A 16771-nucleotide genomic window follows, 5' to 3' on the forward strand; every position below is an offset into this window, starting at 1 on the left:
GCAGGCAAAGGGAACAGAGCTCCATGGCAAGCACTGCAGCAGAGTTGCCAGGAGAGCAGGAGCAGGATGGCCAGGATGCGGATGCTGCGGTCCCACCCCAGGCTCAGCAGGTTGGGGTACCCATGAGATCACACCACACAGTGTGTGCCGGTGCTCTGCTGCAGAGCTCAGCTGAAGGCTGGTAAAGGAGAAGGAAGAGCCCACTCCTTCAGGATATGACGGCAAAACCCTGGGAGACAAACCCAGCTTCCAGCACAGCAGTTACTCCTCCCCTCCGCACCCTTGCATGGTCTCAGTGCAGCAGAAGCAGCCTCCCTCCTCAGCACCCACCTTGGGCTGGGAATGACAATGGTGACGGTGGCTCAGCCCTGGCTCCCTGCACCACTGGGCCTACTTTGTCACCCCACCAAACCTCCCACCTCAGGCACAGGCATTGCCCTTCCTGAACCCCCTACAGGTACCTCTGCAGCCCCAGATCTCCATTGCACACATGGGGTCACACAATGGGGGACCCCGGTGTGTGCTAAGCACCATGAGAGCGCAGTGGCGGGTTTGGGTGCGACAACCGGGAGCAGCAGCACTGACCTTGCGGGGAGGAGAGAAAGGAGCTCCCGGCGCATCAGGCAGCTCATGCGTTCCCCGAGTGCCTTCTGAGATGGAGCATTAAGCCATTAAATCATGAAACCTCAATAGCATAGCAGCTCCAGCTCCTGCAATGCCCCACGGTGCCGGGAGGGATGCCTGGATGCTGCATGAGCAGATGTGGGTCTGGTGCATGCAGGGAGAGTCTGGCACATGCAGGGAGGCTCTGGTGCATGTGATGGGGATGTGGTGCAAGCAGGAAGAGTCTGATGGATGTGATGGAGGTCTGGCGCATGCAGGGAAAGTCTGGTGCATGCAGGGAGGGTCTGGTCCTACAGGGATAGATAGACTGGGGCATGTGATGTGAGTCTGGCACATGTAGGGAGGGTCTGGCGCATGTGATGGGGGTCTGGAGCATGCAGGGAGGGTCCGGTGAGTGCTCTGCAGGTCTGGTGAGCATCCTGTATGTCCAGTGCCTGCTGTGAGGGTCTAATGCCTGCAATATGGGTCCAGTGCTTGTGATGCAGGACCGGTGTGCATGGTGCAGGTGCAGGTACATGAGATGTGGGTCTGGCGAGTGTGATACTGGCCCAATGCATGCCATGGGGGCCTGTGCCTGCCATGGGGGCCAGTGCATGCACTGCGGGTCCGGTGGGCGTGCCCCGTGCCCGGTGCATGCAATGCGGGTGTGCTGCGGGCCCGATGCGCGACCCACCCCGAGCACCCCCAGCCCGTGCCCCCCCTCCTGCACCTGGGCTCCGGGTCCCCCTCCGCGCTCCGCAGCCAGCAGGGGCCGAGTCCCGGCGGCCGCGGGACCCCCCCCGCCCTGGTCCCCGCTCACCTGTGCGGGCCCCGCTGCCGATGTCCGGGGCGGCAGCGCCGGCCGGGGGGGTCAGCGACCTGCTGGGAAGGGAGACAAGAGCGGGCGGTGAGCGGCGGAGCGGGGCACGGACCGGTGACCCCCCCCCCCCGCCATCCCGGTACCCCCCCCGCCTCCATCACCTGTGCCGGCCTCCATGGGTGCGGCGGGATAGATGGAGGGAGGGATGGAGGGAAGGGATGGAAGCAGGGAGGGAGGGATGGAGGGAGGGATGAGCCTTGCAGCTGCGTAATTTGCCTCCCTCCTCTGCGCTCTTAAAGTGACGGCGACGCCGGCGCCGCCCCCCCCGCCGGGTTTCCCCCCCGTTTCTATGGCAACGCCCCTTTGCCGGGATGCACAACCCTGAATTTTAAGGAAAAGCCGGTTTTGGGGGTCCTTTCCCCACGGCGGAGCCCCTCGGGTCCTGGCGCTCCGCTCCTCTCCCCGCGTAACCCCGGAGGAGGAGGAGGAGGAGGAAAGGGAGGAGGAGGAGGAGGAAGGGGGAGCCCCACGCTGCGGCCCCCAGGGCCTTTGGAGTGCCCCCAGCGCCGCAGTTTTCATCTAACCAGCCCAACTGGGAGGGCAGGACATCCGTGTGCTCGCAGTGACGCACTGCGTGCAGCCACGTAAATCCCGGAGCGATGATCCCTGCTCCCCGCTCCCTATCGGCCGCCGGGGCCCCGCTCCGGGTGCCACCGATAACCAGCGGGACCCAGCACAAGTCGGAGCCTCCCCCGGCTGGCAGCGGCTGCCACGGCACGTCCGATGTCCCGAGCACGGTGTGGTTACCTCGTGTTTCCTCCTGGAGCTGTCAAGGTTCAACCTTTCAAACTAAGGAGCAGGCATAGGGTGAGGCTGCTTCGTGCTTGCTGAGAGCCACCGGGCAGCACAGAATCAGCCAGGTTGGGAAAGACCTTTAAGATCATGGAGTCCATCTGTTAACCCAGCACTGCCGAGGCCACCACTAAACCGTGTCCCCAGATGCCACATCTACGTCTTTTTAATGCCACCAGGGACGGTGACTGCAGCCCTGCCCTGGGCAGCCTGTTCCAATGCCTGAGCACCCTTTGGGGAAGGAATTGTTCCTCAGCTCCATCTAAACCTGCCCTGGTGCAGCTTGAGGCAGGTTCCTCTTGTCCCATCCCTTGTTCCCTGGGAGCAGAGCCCAGCCCCTCCTGGCTCCATCCTCCTGTCAGGCAGTTGCAGGGAGCGATCAGGTGCCCCCCGAGCCTTCCCTTCTCCAGACTGAACCTCCCAAGTCCCTCAGCCCTTCCCCATCACACTGTGCTCCAGGCCCTGCTCCAGCTCCGTTGCCCTCCTCTGGCCCTGCTCCAGCACCTCAATGTCTCTCTTGTAGTGAGGGGCCCAGAGCTGAACCCAGGATACCAGGTGTGGCCTCACCAGTGCCCAGTGCAGGGGGACAATCACTGCTCTGGTCCAGACTGGCTTTGGCTCCATCTCTGCCCCAGTTATCGCAGCTGAAAGGACCCAAGGGTGGCTGCAGCCTGGGAGAGCAGTGATGTGCCCATATATGTGTGCCCATGTTACACACGTGTCCCTAACACCCGATGTCCATGCTTGCAGGGTGGAAGCAGTTCACACCCTGGTGGTGTTGGAGCAGAACCTGCTCCATGTCTGGGGCTGGAGCCAAGGCCACGGCTCTGAGCTAAATCCACGCTCAGGGCCCTGAGCTCCCCCTGCCCTCGCAGGCTCCCTCACTTCCCCGCCGTTATTCCCAAGTTCTGACAAACCTGTTCTGGGAACACCTGTGCTCTGTTCCCGACCTATTTCCTGCAAGGTCTGTGCCTCATTTATTCTGACACACCGACTCATTTCGATGTACACTTCTCCTGCCTCTCATCTATTCCTGCCCGCCTCCAGCCTCCTTTTGTTTCCCTCTTTCCTGGTGAATCCAGCACAGAGCTGCTCTCTCTGAACGGAAAATGAATGTGTTATCGCCTCTGCTGCCACTGGAGCTGCTCTTACCACGTGGCAGCAGTGCCGGTGGGAGATGCGGAGTCATTTCAGATGGTTTTTGGGGGGAGAATAACACGATTTCTCCTTCCCTCCCCAGGCTGCTGTGCTCTGTGTCACAGGGGCTCAATGGACACTGTGCTGGTGGCGATCGAGGCTGCTGCAGGGGAATGGGGGTGAGGGGTTTGCTCCTCCTTTGGCCATGCACTCACTGAGAGTCAGATTTAGGGAACCAAACCCTTTCCTGAGCCCAGGTTGATACCTGATTCCCAAGTAAAACTAGTCCCAAAAGAGGAGAGGGGAACACGTCACCCTCCAGTGCAGTCTTGGCCTGGCACTTTTGGAGAGCAGCGCTCCCATTCCCATCAGAAAAGGAAAATGCCATTTCTCTTGCACCAAATGGGAAGATATTTACCAAACAGGGTTTTGGGTATTTTTCCGTCATTAAAACCAGAGAAGTAACCCTGTAGCAAGCAAAGGCTTCTTATTACTTATTTTATCAAATAGAAGTAAGAATCCATGTGGAACAGCCCCACACCCAGGCCCAGCACAGGCTCTTCACAAACACACTGAGACCACCCGGACACCAACATCCTCCATCCTTCCAAATTGTAAGAAAATCCCCCAAAACACTGAGTCTGAGAAGGAGATCCCAGAGTTTGAACTTTGAGCACAAACACCGAGGAGCACAGGAGACGTCGTGTTCTGAGTTTTATTGATTTCATGGTAAGAGGGGAAATGTTCCCACAGCCACCTGAGGTGGGTTCATTGTGCCTGAAAAACACCACCACACAACAGTACAAGTGTTAAAACTCATCCTAAATTAGATGAAAATGCAAAGAACTACAAGCTTTCCTCTAACAGCCATTTTAAAATAGGGCTACCCATAAATAAAAGGGCTCATCCTTAAGTGAACGTGCTCCATAGAATGTGAAGTTGGGGGATTTGCAGAAGAGAGGGTTTTGTCCTGATGCTTATGTGGCTCTTCCAGGGGCTGTGTAACCTCTCCCTGCCTGAACACAGGGAAACAGTGCTGGAGGCATTACCTCACTGGGCCTTGAAATACCAAACACTGGCCCTTCTCTGGAAGGAATCATTTCAAATACATGAATTTTGGACAGAGCAAACTCAGCAGATTTCTCTTACCAATGGCATGAGAATTAACACGTGTGTTAGTTCAAAACCTGTCTCCCCAAAAGGTTTTTAAGGACTTTTCCTAAAATCCCTCACAACATAAATCCCTTCCTAACGTATTTTAGTGATATTTTATTAACAGAATTAAGTAACTGCTTATCATCAAACCAGCTATATTAAAAATAAACAAGCTAGGGAACATGTTGGTAACCATGGTGGCACAGGGCACAAGCCTGTTACACGGTAGCTCAGACGTGGCTCCATGGTTTAACAAGACATTCAATCATTTTTCCCCAAAAATCCATTTGCTGGAAAATCACCAATCAATCAATCAGGTTGATTTTTGGTGGCTCATCTGGCTCTGACCAAAGGTTAGTGAGCGTCAAACATAGGGCCAGCAGTGGCTGTGATGTCAGTGAAGGGCATGCTCTGCCTGAGCTCCACAACAGACTGCTTCTTCAGCACCAGCAGGATGTAAAACTTGGCTGCGGCCTCTTTCCGGTTGTTTTTCCGACTGAGATCCCAGAAACTGAAGGAGCTCACCCCCGATCTCTTCAGGTGCTGCGGGAGGGAAGCAGGACAGTCAGGCTGGCTTTTCAGGTGAAGCACATCTGAAATGGTTTTCAGCATCCAAACCAATAGAACTCATCACTGCCTGCTCTCTGCTTGCTGGGTACCACCTCTGTCACAGGCAATTACTGCCACAGCTAATCGTTATTATTTCTTGGGGTTTAATGGCTACACTTATATGAAAGGTCCCTTCAAACCCAAACCGTTCCGTGATTCCTCGATTCTATGAGGAGAGGATAGTCTGACACTTCTGTTGGACCAGGTCAGGCACTCAGAATCCTGGTTTCCCAAGTAAATACCCAAGGAAACATGGCAGCAGTGACGGGGTCAAGTGCTCAAGGCCAGGTTGGACAGGGCTTAGAGCAGCCTGCTGTAGTGGAAGGTGTCTCTGCCTGTTGCAGGGGGTTGGGACTGGATGAGCTGTAAGGTCCCTTCCAACCCAGTCTGGGATTCCATAAGGAAGAGATTTATGACAGGGTCCAACTGAAATCAACACCTGAGTTTGGCATCTGATTGTAAAATCCAGCACTGGTACCTGTAAGGTTTTTAAGAACTGGAGAGTTCTTTTGTTCCACCTGATTTCTTCACTGTCTTTCCTGTTCCTCATGAGCTCCTTGAGAGGAAATAGAACAGAAGGTTAGGTGGCAAGTGTATGATAACCAGGACAAGAGTTCTAACTGAAAATCCTAGCTGGAACTGGGCATTTTGGTGGCCATACTCAGGATATCTGGGACCTCTGACACCTCCGTGGTCACACAAGGCTTTGTGGAACAGAAAGGAATGCTATGTTCTTTCTGCTACCAAGGAGCAGCTCAGGTGCGTGGTAGCACTGTGGAGATGGTCCCATTGAGGCCTGGAGAGGCAGCTCCACAAGAATACACCAGTCCACATGCCTGGGTTGTGACAGCATTTGTGCTGGTCAGGGTCAAAAAAGGCTGTTCAGAAATCTGGGTTTAGGCTTTGGGCTTAACCTCTGAAGGCTAAAGGTGATGTTAGTGCAGCCAAAGAGGGCCATGATGCCATCACTGCTGTTTTAATCTGTCTGAGAAAGAACAGAGCGTGACACAGGCCAGAGCAGTCAGCCTGAAGCACACATACGTTTGTTAGCTCAGCTTGTTGCGTTTCAGCTTCTTGGCCCAGGATACTGGTCACCAGTGAGGAGCTGTCAGACAAAACCATTGCACCCTGCTGTCAGAAGAGAAAGTGATCAACAGGAGTTACAGTTCATGGGTACAGTGCAAATCCCAATTACTCAATTCTGCTCCAAGAATGTATTACAAGAAATGTTTTCCAGAATGATGGAATAGTCCCTATTTTTACTATGTCCCACCTAGGAAAGGACTTTGCTTTAGTATTTATCCTACAGCTGGTCTGCATCTACAGGCTTGCTTCAGGCACAGACCCTATATGTTCCGCTACTGTTAGATCCAATTTTGTCATGCTTTTCCAACTTTAACAAGCCTCATATTCCCTAAGGAATGCCCTTGTACCTCAGCTTGAGTAAAGACAGCAGAAATAGATGATCTGTTATTGCTTATTTCCTCAATATGAGACACAAGAGGTAAGTTTTATCCTTTATAAAGATTATTAGATTGATCTCTGCAGTATAGAGGCTGTATTTCACATTTAGCTTTCATGTATAATTAGTGATCTGACTGCAATCTATACTAATTAGACATTTTAATTAATCATTAATTCATTGTATCTACCAAAGTGCTCATAAATAAACTTTTATGCCTCTAAATAAACTATCAGCTTCCTCTAGCATGTCTTCCAACAGGTATTAGAAACTTCTTAATGTGCTTTAAATGGAACCCTGGCATAAAACAACACCAAGAAATACATTTAGGTGTCCAAAACTTAGGGAAACTGCTCACTATAGTTTCACCACAGTGATCATCAGTTTCATTTCTGTTATTCTCTGACGGCAACATAAGAGAATCATGTCTAACTTTTCTCTCAGTGTCTGAATGAGCTGACTCCTGCAGGAAACTTGGCTCTTCTACTATCAGCAGCTCTGTATTAATGAAAAAACAAGGTTTAAGAGGCAATTCCTGGCAATCTCTGTCCTTAAAAATACATTGAAACCCAACAGTCACACCTTCATTAGCAATATTTGAGAGCAAGAGCCAGAAGGACTAAATACAGAATAAATATCATTCCCAATCAGACCATGGAAGAAGAAGAACCTGCCAAGAGAGTTTTCCCTTTCTTAGAAGTTGATCTTTAGGCACTGCAGGAGGTAGTTCTGCTGATGAACCGAGGCAGACACCCAGATTGTATTTCTAGCAGAGCAAAGGGTTGAAAGCAGATACATCAGGACATAGGACATTTCCTCTCGCTTGGTATTAACCCAAACGCTGTCTTCAAGATGCAAATACATGTTATTGACATGAATTTGTAAATCTGGAGAGTGGTTTTGTTAAACTCAGAAAAAGTGAGAAGCTTTTGTTCTGTTTTAAAACAAATCTGCTGTGTGGTAGACAATTACAGAAGCAAAAGTGAACCCAAAAATACCTCCTTATGCCACAAGGAAGAAAAAGACTTGAATTTAATTTCTGAACTAAGGAACAAAAGAACCACAAAGTACTTATGAAAACAAAAAGCCCTTTAAAAATAAATAATTAATAGCCAATTTCCTCAATATTTACCTTTTTTTGGCCTTTGCTTTGTACACTACTGCCCATTCTCTTAAACATTAGGTAAAACAGAAGGTATTTTCCAGCAGCTAATTCTGCAACAACAGGGTTAAAACATTACCTGTGGTCTCTTGCTCTTTTCTTGTTTCCTCCATTTCAGACTCCCTCTGTATTTCCTTCCTTCTCATCTTAAATCCGTGGCTCTTGAAGCATGTTGCAAGGAACTGCAAACAATCATTTGCGCTGGTTTGCTTTCAGAGCACCACATCACATTATTTGCAAGCACCAGCACAAAGGTATCAATCTGAGCTGTGGATCAGTTACTGCAACCCAGAATTTAGGTATTTGAATTAGGTCATTCTGAAAACCTGGATTTTTTATTTATTTTTCAATAATAGCTTTCTGCAGCTTCAACATTGCAGTGAACTCCATGAAGAAACATCTTACGAACAGCCTGGATCATTTTTCCTTGAAGCCAGCCAGTAAGGAAGGATGAAAGAGAGAAACATCTGCAGCTCTGTGTGTGTGAATAACATTCATCCTTGGGAGAGTGAGCTGTAGTTCTGTCCCTGGACTCTGAGGGGTGAAGCTGTGCTGCTGTGAACCTGCAGTGCTGCTGCTGGCCTGGAGTCCCTGCTGCCCTGCCCTCATCAAGCCACAACAGCACAAGGTACAGTCAAGGTAAGGCTTCTGCACATGGTTTATACCAGGGCTCTCATTATCACCTTTAGCTCTTCTTTATCTTATCACCAGCTCTAAACTTACTACCAGCTTCTTTGAACAATCTGACAGATACTACATGAGGACAGGAAAGGCTTCGATCTTTACTGTCCTTTGCAACCCAAACCACTCTGTGATTCTATGACTCTATGAAATGAAATGTCAGCTCTCATGATTTTTTTTGTCATCTTTCACTTAGTGGTGGACAGCTGGAGACGAAAGCCATGAGCTCTACAGATGGGCTTCCTAATGGAGCAGTTAGTTGAGAGCATGCAAATAACCATCAGGTATCCAACTCAACTATACTGCAAAACAGGACTTCAGTGATGCCACACACATGGGAAGGAGTTCATAGAAACCCGAGCCTGAAAAACCTCTCACAGTGAGCTCCTAACCTAGTCAGTGATATAAAACCCTGCAAGGACTCGATCTTTACCATTTGCAGCTTAGCAGGAAGCAGCAGCTGTGTTGTGTGGGACAGGAGTTTATCCACACCTCCAGATTTCTTCCACAGCATTGTTTTTTTGGTTGGAGGTGCGAGGTCTAAGGTGGCCATGAGGTCTGTGCAGTTGTTCAGTTGGTTATACATGGCATAGCAGGTGAGTTCCTTGTCTACATCCACAAACAACTTCCTCTTTCTTTTATTCTTTTTCCTCTGGGTGACAGCTAAAAAGAAGAAGGTTTAAATAATGCCTATTCACAGAACACTCAGGTACGAAACAGGCACTGGACTCAAACAGGCTGACAACGTCCCAAAACATCACACAGACTTGAAAACCAAAGTACAAGCACATTGGCCACTTCTCCAAAGGTTTTCGTACATATACTCCTTGTATTCCTGTACAGGAACTTCACACGTTTAATGGCAGAAGACATGACTATTGCACTGAAGAACCAGGAACATGAGAACTTAATGAGGAAACATGATATGCCACCAGGACTGAATAATCTCTCTCTAATTCATCAGGAAGTTAATTATTCCAAGAACTGCTGATGTCCTCAACAGGTTTCATTACCTCCTAATGAATATCTGTATTTGTCAGTTTAATCCTTTAGCCGCTGGATTAAGATGTATACAGTAAACAGGAAAGAAAGCCAGGGATTGGTTATATGGCCACAACTTACTGAATATTGTTTTGGGAGGCTGGAAAATTCCAGAATGCTAAATAATAGTGTCAACATGAACTTGTTGATGCAAACATTCAGCAAGAAACTGGTCACGTTCTGACCTGCAGCATCAAGTGGCTCAAGCACAAATCCATCATCTTCTTTCAACACAAGTGTGGTTTCACTCACTAGGTGACTGACTTCCTTACTGGTGGTGTCTGCACAGCAGGACTCAACTATAAGAAAACCCAGAAAATGACCCAAACTTTAAGAAATTGTTCCATCTTGTAAACTTTTTTTATCTCACACCACAGAATGATATCAGACAAAGAAGGTCAGAATTAGACAACCATGATTTTGTCTGTAATCTCACAGTTTTAAAGAAACAGTGTGTGTGTGTGGGGGGTTATAAGGATTTAAGATATCAAAAGATTTCCAGAAACACTTTTCAGAAATCAGTTTCACTGGTATAGAGCCAAAAGAAGACAAACAACAACCTGATGATCTTACTGAAGAGTCACTTGTTGAAATATGAAGCCAGAAATACTCATAGGTGAATTTCAAAGTTACAGCAAACCCTCATTCAGTTTCCTTTCCCCTCCAGAAGTGATCTCCTGCTGTGGAAGCAGCAGGTGGATCAACAGCGTGTCCAACAGGATGTCATACCAAAGCGTTTCTAAGCAATGTCAAGTTACAGACCTGTGATCCCCAGGTCTAATTGAATTATACCCAAAGTGGAGGATGAAGAATATTAGGGGAATTAAAAAAGCAAAATAAATGAACCAAGGCAAAAGGGATGGGACATGATACAAAGATGAGTGTGAGCAGCTTGAGGTGCTAGTGCAGGAACAGGGGTTCGTGTGAGGACAGCAGGGTGGGTGCTGCAGACTCACCAGCTGTGCTGTTCTCTAGCAGCTCTTGGGACAAAGGGTTTTCTTCATCCATATCAAGAATGTCTTGATCCAGGCCTGTGTGCTCATCCCTCAACAGGATTTCTTGCACATAAAACACATAATTTTAATCATTCAAAGCCTTAGTAGCCATAAAATAGCCTGATACAAACTAATGAGACTTATTCAATGTTAATCCTCAGAAACAAAACATGCTCAGCTCCCACAGATAGCTGCAGTGGAATGGCAGTCTTCAGCAGTGGAAAAAGGAGAGGGTTACTCTTCACTTTGAGTTTCCACTGTTGCTCTGAAAAATGTTATATTGATATTGTTTAAAAGGTATAAATCTAAATAGGTTTATGGAACTACTCTAAGCCATAAACATGTAGAAGCTCCTTTGCTGCCTTTGCTCTTACCATAAGGATAAAAATGCTGCAGTGCTTCACCTTCAAAAATATGAACTAAATGGTTCAACATTAAGTATAACTGGAATGCATTTATAATTTTAAAAATCTGAAATATAACCTTTAAAACATTTTTATTTTTATTTGGCAATGTCTGGCATGGATTGTCATGTCAGTCATATGTCATAGATTCAGTGCTAAGTAGAAAGCAAAGGAAGCATGAATTCAACAAGAAAACAACAGAACTTATGTTTGAAAGCAATCACTTTCACTCTGGCCTGTTTGTTTTCCTGCCAGAATAAAAATATTTAGAAAGAAACTGATCCTGTTTATCTGTGTCAAACCTACCTATCATATCTGCAGCATCCTCCTCGTCTCCAAAGCAGTCATACTCAAAACAGAAGGTCTCCTCTCGCAGAGCAGACTTGTCCCCGTTCACACTCACAGAGCGATCCACCACCAGACTGTTGCTGCTCGTTAAGATGCTGCCATCAAAGAAGCTTTGTTTCCTCAGGGCTTCTGGTTCATCATCTGAAGAAACACAGAATATCCCATGCTTCATCTTCAGGACGTGTATCTATCCATTTCCTAATGTTTCAAATAATTTTTAAAAGGTTGTTAGATGCCCCAGTGCCTCAAAATGGAACAAACGACAAATTGTAGCTAATTCAGTAAAAAGCAGAGTGCTGGGTTTGATCCTCCACTATCACATTACTTAGGTGGAATTATTACACAAAAATTTAAGCATAAAACAGTATGACAGAGCAATCAGCACAAATAACAGCTTTTCACATGTGGAAAGGACGCAGACTGTACCAAATTTTGCATAAACACACTTTTCCTTAGGGAGTATTCCTAATTTCTCAACTTCTCTCACCAAAGTTTCTGTCACAAAGAAGTAAATTGCTCTCATAATCCACTGCAAGCGTGATGTCCTCAGCTCTGCTCTGGTTCAAGGTGAAGTGTTCAGCAACATCAATGGTGCTGATGGAAAAAACATCACACAGAATAAAAGGAAAACTGAGAGCCACTGAGCATTTAGCTGGAATGTGAAAACTTGCTTCTAAACAGTCATCAATCTGACGTTCTATCATAAACCCCCAAAGACAGCTTGTTTTCCATGGCATTGGAAGCACCCTGGCTGATCCTCAAGGAGAGAACATTTTTTCCCCAAGGCCATTTGCAGTCGAGCCAGTTAGGGGTTTATGGAGAAATTTCACTGCTTTAAGTTTCCTCTAAAAGCTAAAAATAAGCATTTGGAAACCAGGTGCTGGGTGTTTATTAACAGTGATTCCTCCAAGCGAGTAGGAGGCCACCACCTGGGCTGGCCAGAGCTCTGTGCAGCCTTCAGTGTACATCACACAGTGAGGACTGACCCTGCCCTGGCCAGGAGGTAGCTGGGAAATCCTAAACAGACCCCATCAAACTGCATTCATGACGAGGTACAGAGGAAGCCTCAGGAGAAATCTGTTATCCCAGACCTTTCAGGGCATCAGGGCTATCACAACATGTCTTGGCCTTCTGCTTTCTATCAGTGTTTCTACATTAATGCTGATTTGTGTCAGGAAAGCCAATGAAATATGCTGGCTTTTCATCAGGAGCCAAGCTGACTGCTGCTGATAAAATACACCAGCCCCAAAGAGCCAGAAATTAAATGCAGTTACACAAGGGAGCAGTACAATGTGGTGAGGTTACTCACCAACGCTCCCTTGCTCTTACAACAGGATTTACACTATCTTCTCTTAAGGTCAGAGAGTGGTTTGCAGGCTTCATTCTGGCAATTTGAAACCCTGAACTCTAAGTTCATGCTTTATTTCATTGTAAAGGTCTGTTAATTAAACAGACTTCGAGGGGCTCAACAAAAGCACAGCTCCTGTGACTGCAGCCTCACAAAGCTGACTCAGTATTTAGGAGAATCCAGGTGTCAAATCCAAACAATTCTGTCTGAGTCTTGATCAGATAACATAAGGATATTTTTTACTTCTGAAAATACTGAATAAAACCGAGGGAAGCATTTACTTTACATCAGGTAGTGGTGTTTCAAAATCATGAAACTCTTCAGGTAGTGTAATGGCTTGATAAGTAGCCTCAAGGTCCTGCTTGGGAAGGTCAACAAGGCCTAGAACAGACAACAGCACAAAGTAACTATCAATAAGATAAAAGTAAAGCTCTGTCACGTGTGTGTATTGGAACTATAAACCTGTCAGGAAGGACTGCTGCTGTTCTAATAACAGAAGGGCAAAGCTTAGGCCCTGTGTCAACAGGACTCCAAAGTGGAAGTAAAATCCTTCCTTTACATATACTTTAGACACCGTATTTTTTTACAGATACAGCAGAGTCTGCTGCTACAAGACGTGAGATAAAGTAAATATATGGGGTTTATTAACAGCTACTTGAAGTCCCTGGAAGATCCTCGCAGCTGACATTTAGCCTGGAGTCTTCCACACCGCTTCAGGTGAATTATTGTGTTTTCTTTCCCTCTCCAGTGTCTGCATAACTGCTCTTCAGCATCACATAATTATGAAGTGAGAGTGCAAATACTCAGTAATGGGAGGATCTAGGAACAATTCAGGTGAGAAGGGATTTCCAAAGGTCATTTAATGCAATCTTTTGCTCAGAACAGGGTTAGTTCCTAAGTCAGATCACTTCTGACTGTTTCTGATGGAGAATGACAGCATCCCTGGACAGTAAGTAATAGGACAAGAGGAAACAGCCTCAAGCTGCACCGAGGGAGGTTTAGACTGGATACTGGGGAAAAAAAAAGCTTCCCCAAAAGGGTTGTCAAGCACTGGAACAGGCTGCTGAGGGCAGTGTTAGAGTCACCAACCCTGGAGGTATTTAAGACATGTGGATGTGGTGCTTAGAGGCCTTGGCAGGGCTGGGTTAACAGTTGGACTCAATTATTTTAAAGGTCTTTTCCAACCTAAATAATTCTTTAATCCTATGATCCTGTCCTTGAGAATAATGCAGAGTAGGCATTTGCTACTCTGCAAACAGACCAGGTCACAAAGCACATTAGGGTTGACAATAGATGCTGATGTCCTGTTGTTAGCCTTTTATTAGACAACAGTGCCTCCTTGTTTGCTGCCTAAGAATGACAAACATCCAGCCAATTGGGAAAGGATCCAGCCATGTCTGCTCCCTCCTCGATGGCTTCATGGGTGGAGTTCAAACCCCACTGTCAGGTCTGGCACTAACACTCTGTTAGAATGCTGCTGGCGTCATCAGAAATTAAAATCAATTAGCTAACAATGGAGGATCAATTCAAGCTTCTCCTTGTAAGACTGCTTAAGATATTGCTTCTCTTAAAGGAGTCAAAGACCTGAAATGGCATTAAACATCAGCAGTAGGCCACTGGTATATTTGGGATCAATAATGTGTATTTAACAGGAATAACCAAAACTACCTTTTAAAATGAGAGCTCTAAAGGACACAGGTGGAAAGATGCAGAGCTCTGTACATACCCGGGCGAAAGGCTGTCTTCATTTTTGTCAGAGCTTCACTGCAGTCTGCCATGAGGTACTTGGCTTTCCTGTGGTAAATCCGTACCACTCCAAGGAGTAAGTGTCCAGAGGTCCGCAGAGCTATTGTAAACTGTGATGGTTTAAAAAGATTGTCCAGGAGTTAGGATTTTGGGCAAAACCATTAAAATGGAAACGTTTTCCCATTCAAATGGAACTATTACACAGCAGTGACAGAGTTTCAGTACCATACACCAGTACAGAGCTCTGTGAAATTCAACAAGGCTTTGTGCTGATGTAGAGGATCATAAACAGAGCCTAGAAACTTCTAGCTAAACATTCTGCTGCTAAACATTGCCGTGTCAGAGCATGAGGCCTGAACTGAAGCTCTTCCTTTATCTAAAACATCTCAACTAACTGCCAACAAACAGTGTAACACACCCTGAAAGAGCAAGCAGCTGTGCATAAACCAGTATTTGACACTTGGGTTATTTAACTGAGCAGACACCACACCTATGTCCTTATTTATGCAAATAAAGGCCATAATATGCCCTTATTTATGCAAAGTCTTCCTGCATCAAGCACACTCAGGGTGGTTGTGCTGATGTGAGGCAGGACAGCATACAAGGGAAAGTAGGGGATATTCATCTAATACCTCTTGGAAAACACTTCCACACAATATCATTTTAACAGCACCCTGTTAATGGTAACCCATGCAGGACAGTGGAATTCAGGCCACCAAATATCAAGCAGGTGTTTCCATAGGGGAAAACTTAACAACAAGAATCTGCTTGAAGCAGCTGAAAGCTTTGGGTCTCCTGAGCCATTGACTGGTGACCGTGCAAAGCATTCCTCACCACTCCCTCGGATGCTTCCCTTGGATGCAGTTGCAATGGAGAGGCCGAGGGCTGAGTCACGGGTCCTTGATTACCTGCATCTGTTTGCTTGATTCACACCTTATCTGGGAGGCGCAGAGGACTTCAGCCTCCTGAACTGATCATAGAGCCTCTCATAAGCACTACGTATGCTTAATTAGGTACTTATCTGCTTATAATGGGGGACCTGGAAGAAGTCCACTGAAAGTGGTTACGAGATATAATAAATGACTTTTGACAAGATCAGCAAACACATTCTGCTCAAAAAGCCCTATATCATCTCATGGCTCTTTATTAGCCCCTTGATATGAACCAGCAACCGCCTTCTCCATCTTTTTGAGGCACAAACACCACCATTCTCAAGTGTTACTGCACAGCGAGCTCTCTGGAGGAAGAGCAGTGCTACCACACTGCACTGATGGCCTTGTGCTGCCACACAAGTGCCTCAGACCCACTCACCATGACCCCTCAGCTGTGATGCCCACAGAGCAGGCCCTGGAGCTCCATCCGTGTATGGAGAAAGCCATTTGAAGGCACTGAGGTAACACCAGCTTATGCTGCACATAAATGTATGCCACAGACCTCCAGGAATGTGACTGCAACTTAAATATTCACATAACTGCCATTTCACAGGGGGTTATTTGAACGAGAGCTAAATAAAATCAGCACAGTTTACCTCACACTGGTTTTGAAACAGCCACAGATTCACCCTGAGGTAACGCTCCACCAAAGCAAGTCCTGCTCCCTAGGAAGATGGACCCCTCCGCCCCACAGCTTCCCAGGGGCCACCTTCCTGGTTTAAGAGCCCACCTTTGGCGAAATGATCTTTTCGATGGTAGTCTCCAGGTTGCACTCAAATACGTGAGCTTTGGTGAGCTTCTTCTCCCAGTGCGCAGCCAGCCAGATCTTGGCCAGGGGCCCGCGCTTGTTCACCAGCAAGTGCATGTAGAACATGGCGCCCGGGCTGAGGGCAGCCCCTGCCACCGCCTGCGACCCCAGCTCCGGCCAGAGAAGGGATTTAATGGGACACTGAGGGGATGAGGGGGATTTGGTGGGATCCTAAAGGACAGGGCAAAGGGATTTGATGGGATCCTGAGGGAATGGGGGCATCCAGCCAGGCCCTGAGGGGATGAGGGGCTTTAGCAAGACCTGAGGGACGGAGGTCACCTCAGCTCGGTGCTGAGGGGACAGTGGGGATCTAAATGGGATGTGAGGGGATGGGAGAGATTTATCAGGACAAGGGGGGATTTGGTGGGATCCTGAAGGGATTGGAGGGGGATATCTGAGGGGATGGGGACAGGCGGGTTCTGAGGGAATGGGGCAGAGGATCCTGAGAGGATGGAGGGAGCTCACCGGGCACTGAGGAAATGGAGGCGCCCTGAGGGGACCCAGCGGGCACCGGTGGGGTTTGGGGAGGGGTTTACGGGCGCTGAGGGGACCCAGCGGGACCGCGGCGCTCGGCTCCGTCCGTGTCGGACCCTCCTCAGGCCTGAGGGGCTCCTGCGCGCTCCCGCCAAAACCGGGCAGCGGGGGGGGGGGGGGAACTGCGCGCGGCG

The 16771-nt window shown here is 47.9% G+C and overlaps 1 protein-coding gene across 1 annotated transcript; it reads right to left on the reverse strand.

Moving 5' to 3' along the window:
* Positions 1-4921: 4921 nt before the first annotated feature.
* Positions 4922-16169, reverse strand: RAD21L1 (RAD21 cohesin complex component like 1; the record flags this gene model as incomplete). Its single annotated transcript, XM_080628248.1, has 13 exons — positions 4922-5110; positions 5655-5732; positions 6218-6304; positions 6997-7136; positions 7880-7982; positions 8915-9144; positions 9708-9821; positions 10479-10580; positions 11228-11410; positions 11757-11863; positions 12899-12998; positions 14344-14473; positions 16026-16169. The coding sequence occupies 13 exons, from the start codon at positions 16167-16169 to the stop codon at positions 4922-4924; spliced, it is 1707 nt and encodes a 568-aa protein (XP_080484374.1).
* Positions 16170-16771: the final 602 nt, after the last annotated feature.

The sequence above is a fragment of the Psittacula echo genome (assembly GCF_963264785.1).
Source record: "Psittacula echo genome assembly, chromosome: 12".
NCBI lineage: Eukaryota > Metazoa > Chordata > Aves > Psittaciformes > Psittacidae > Psittacula > Psittacula echo.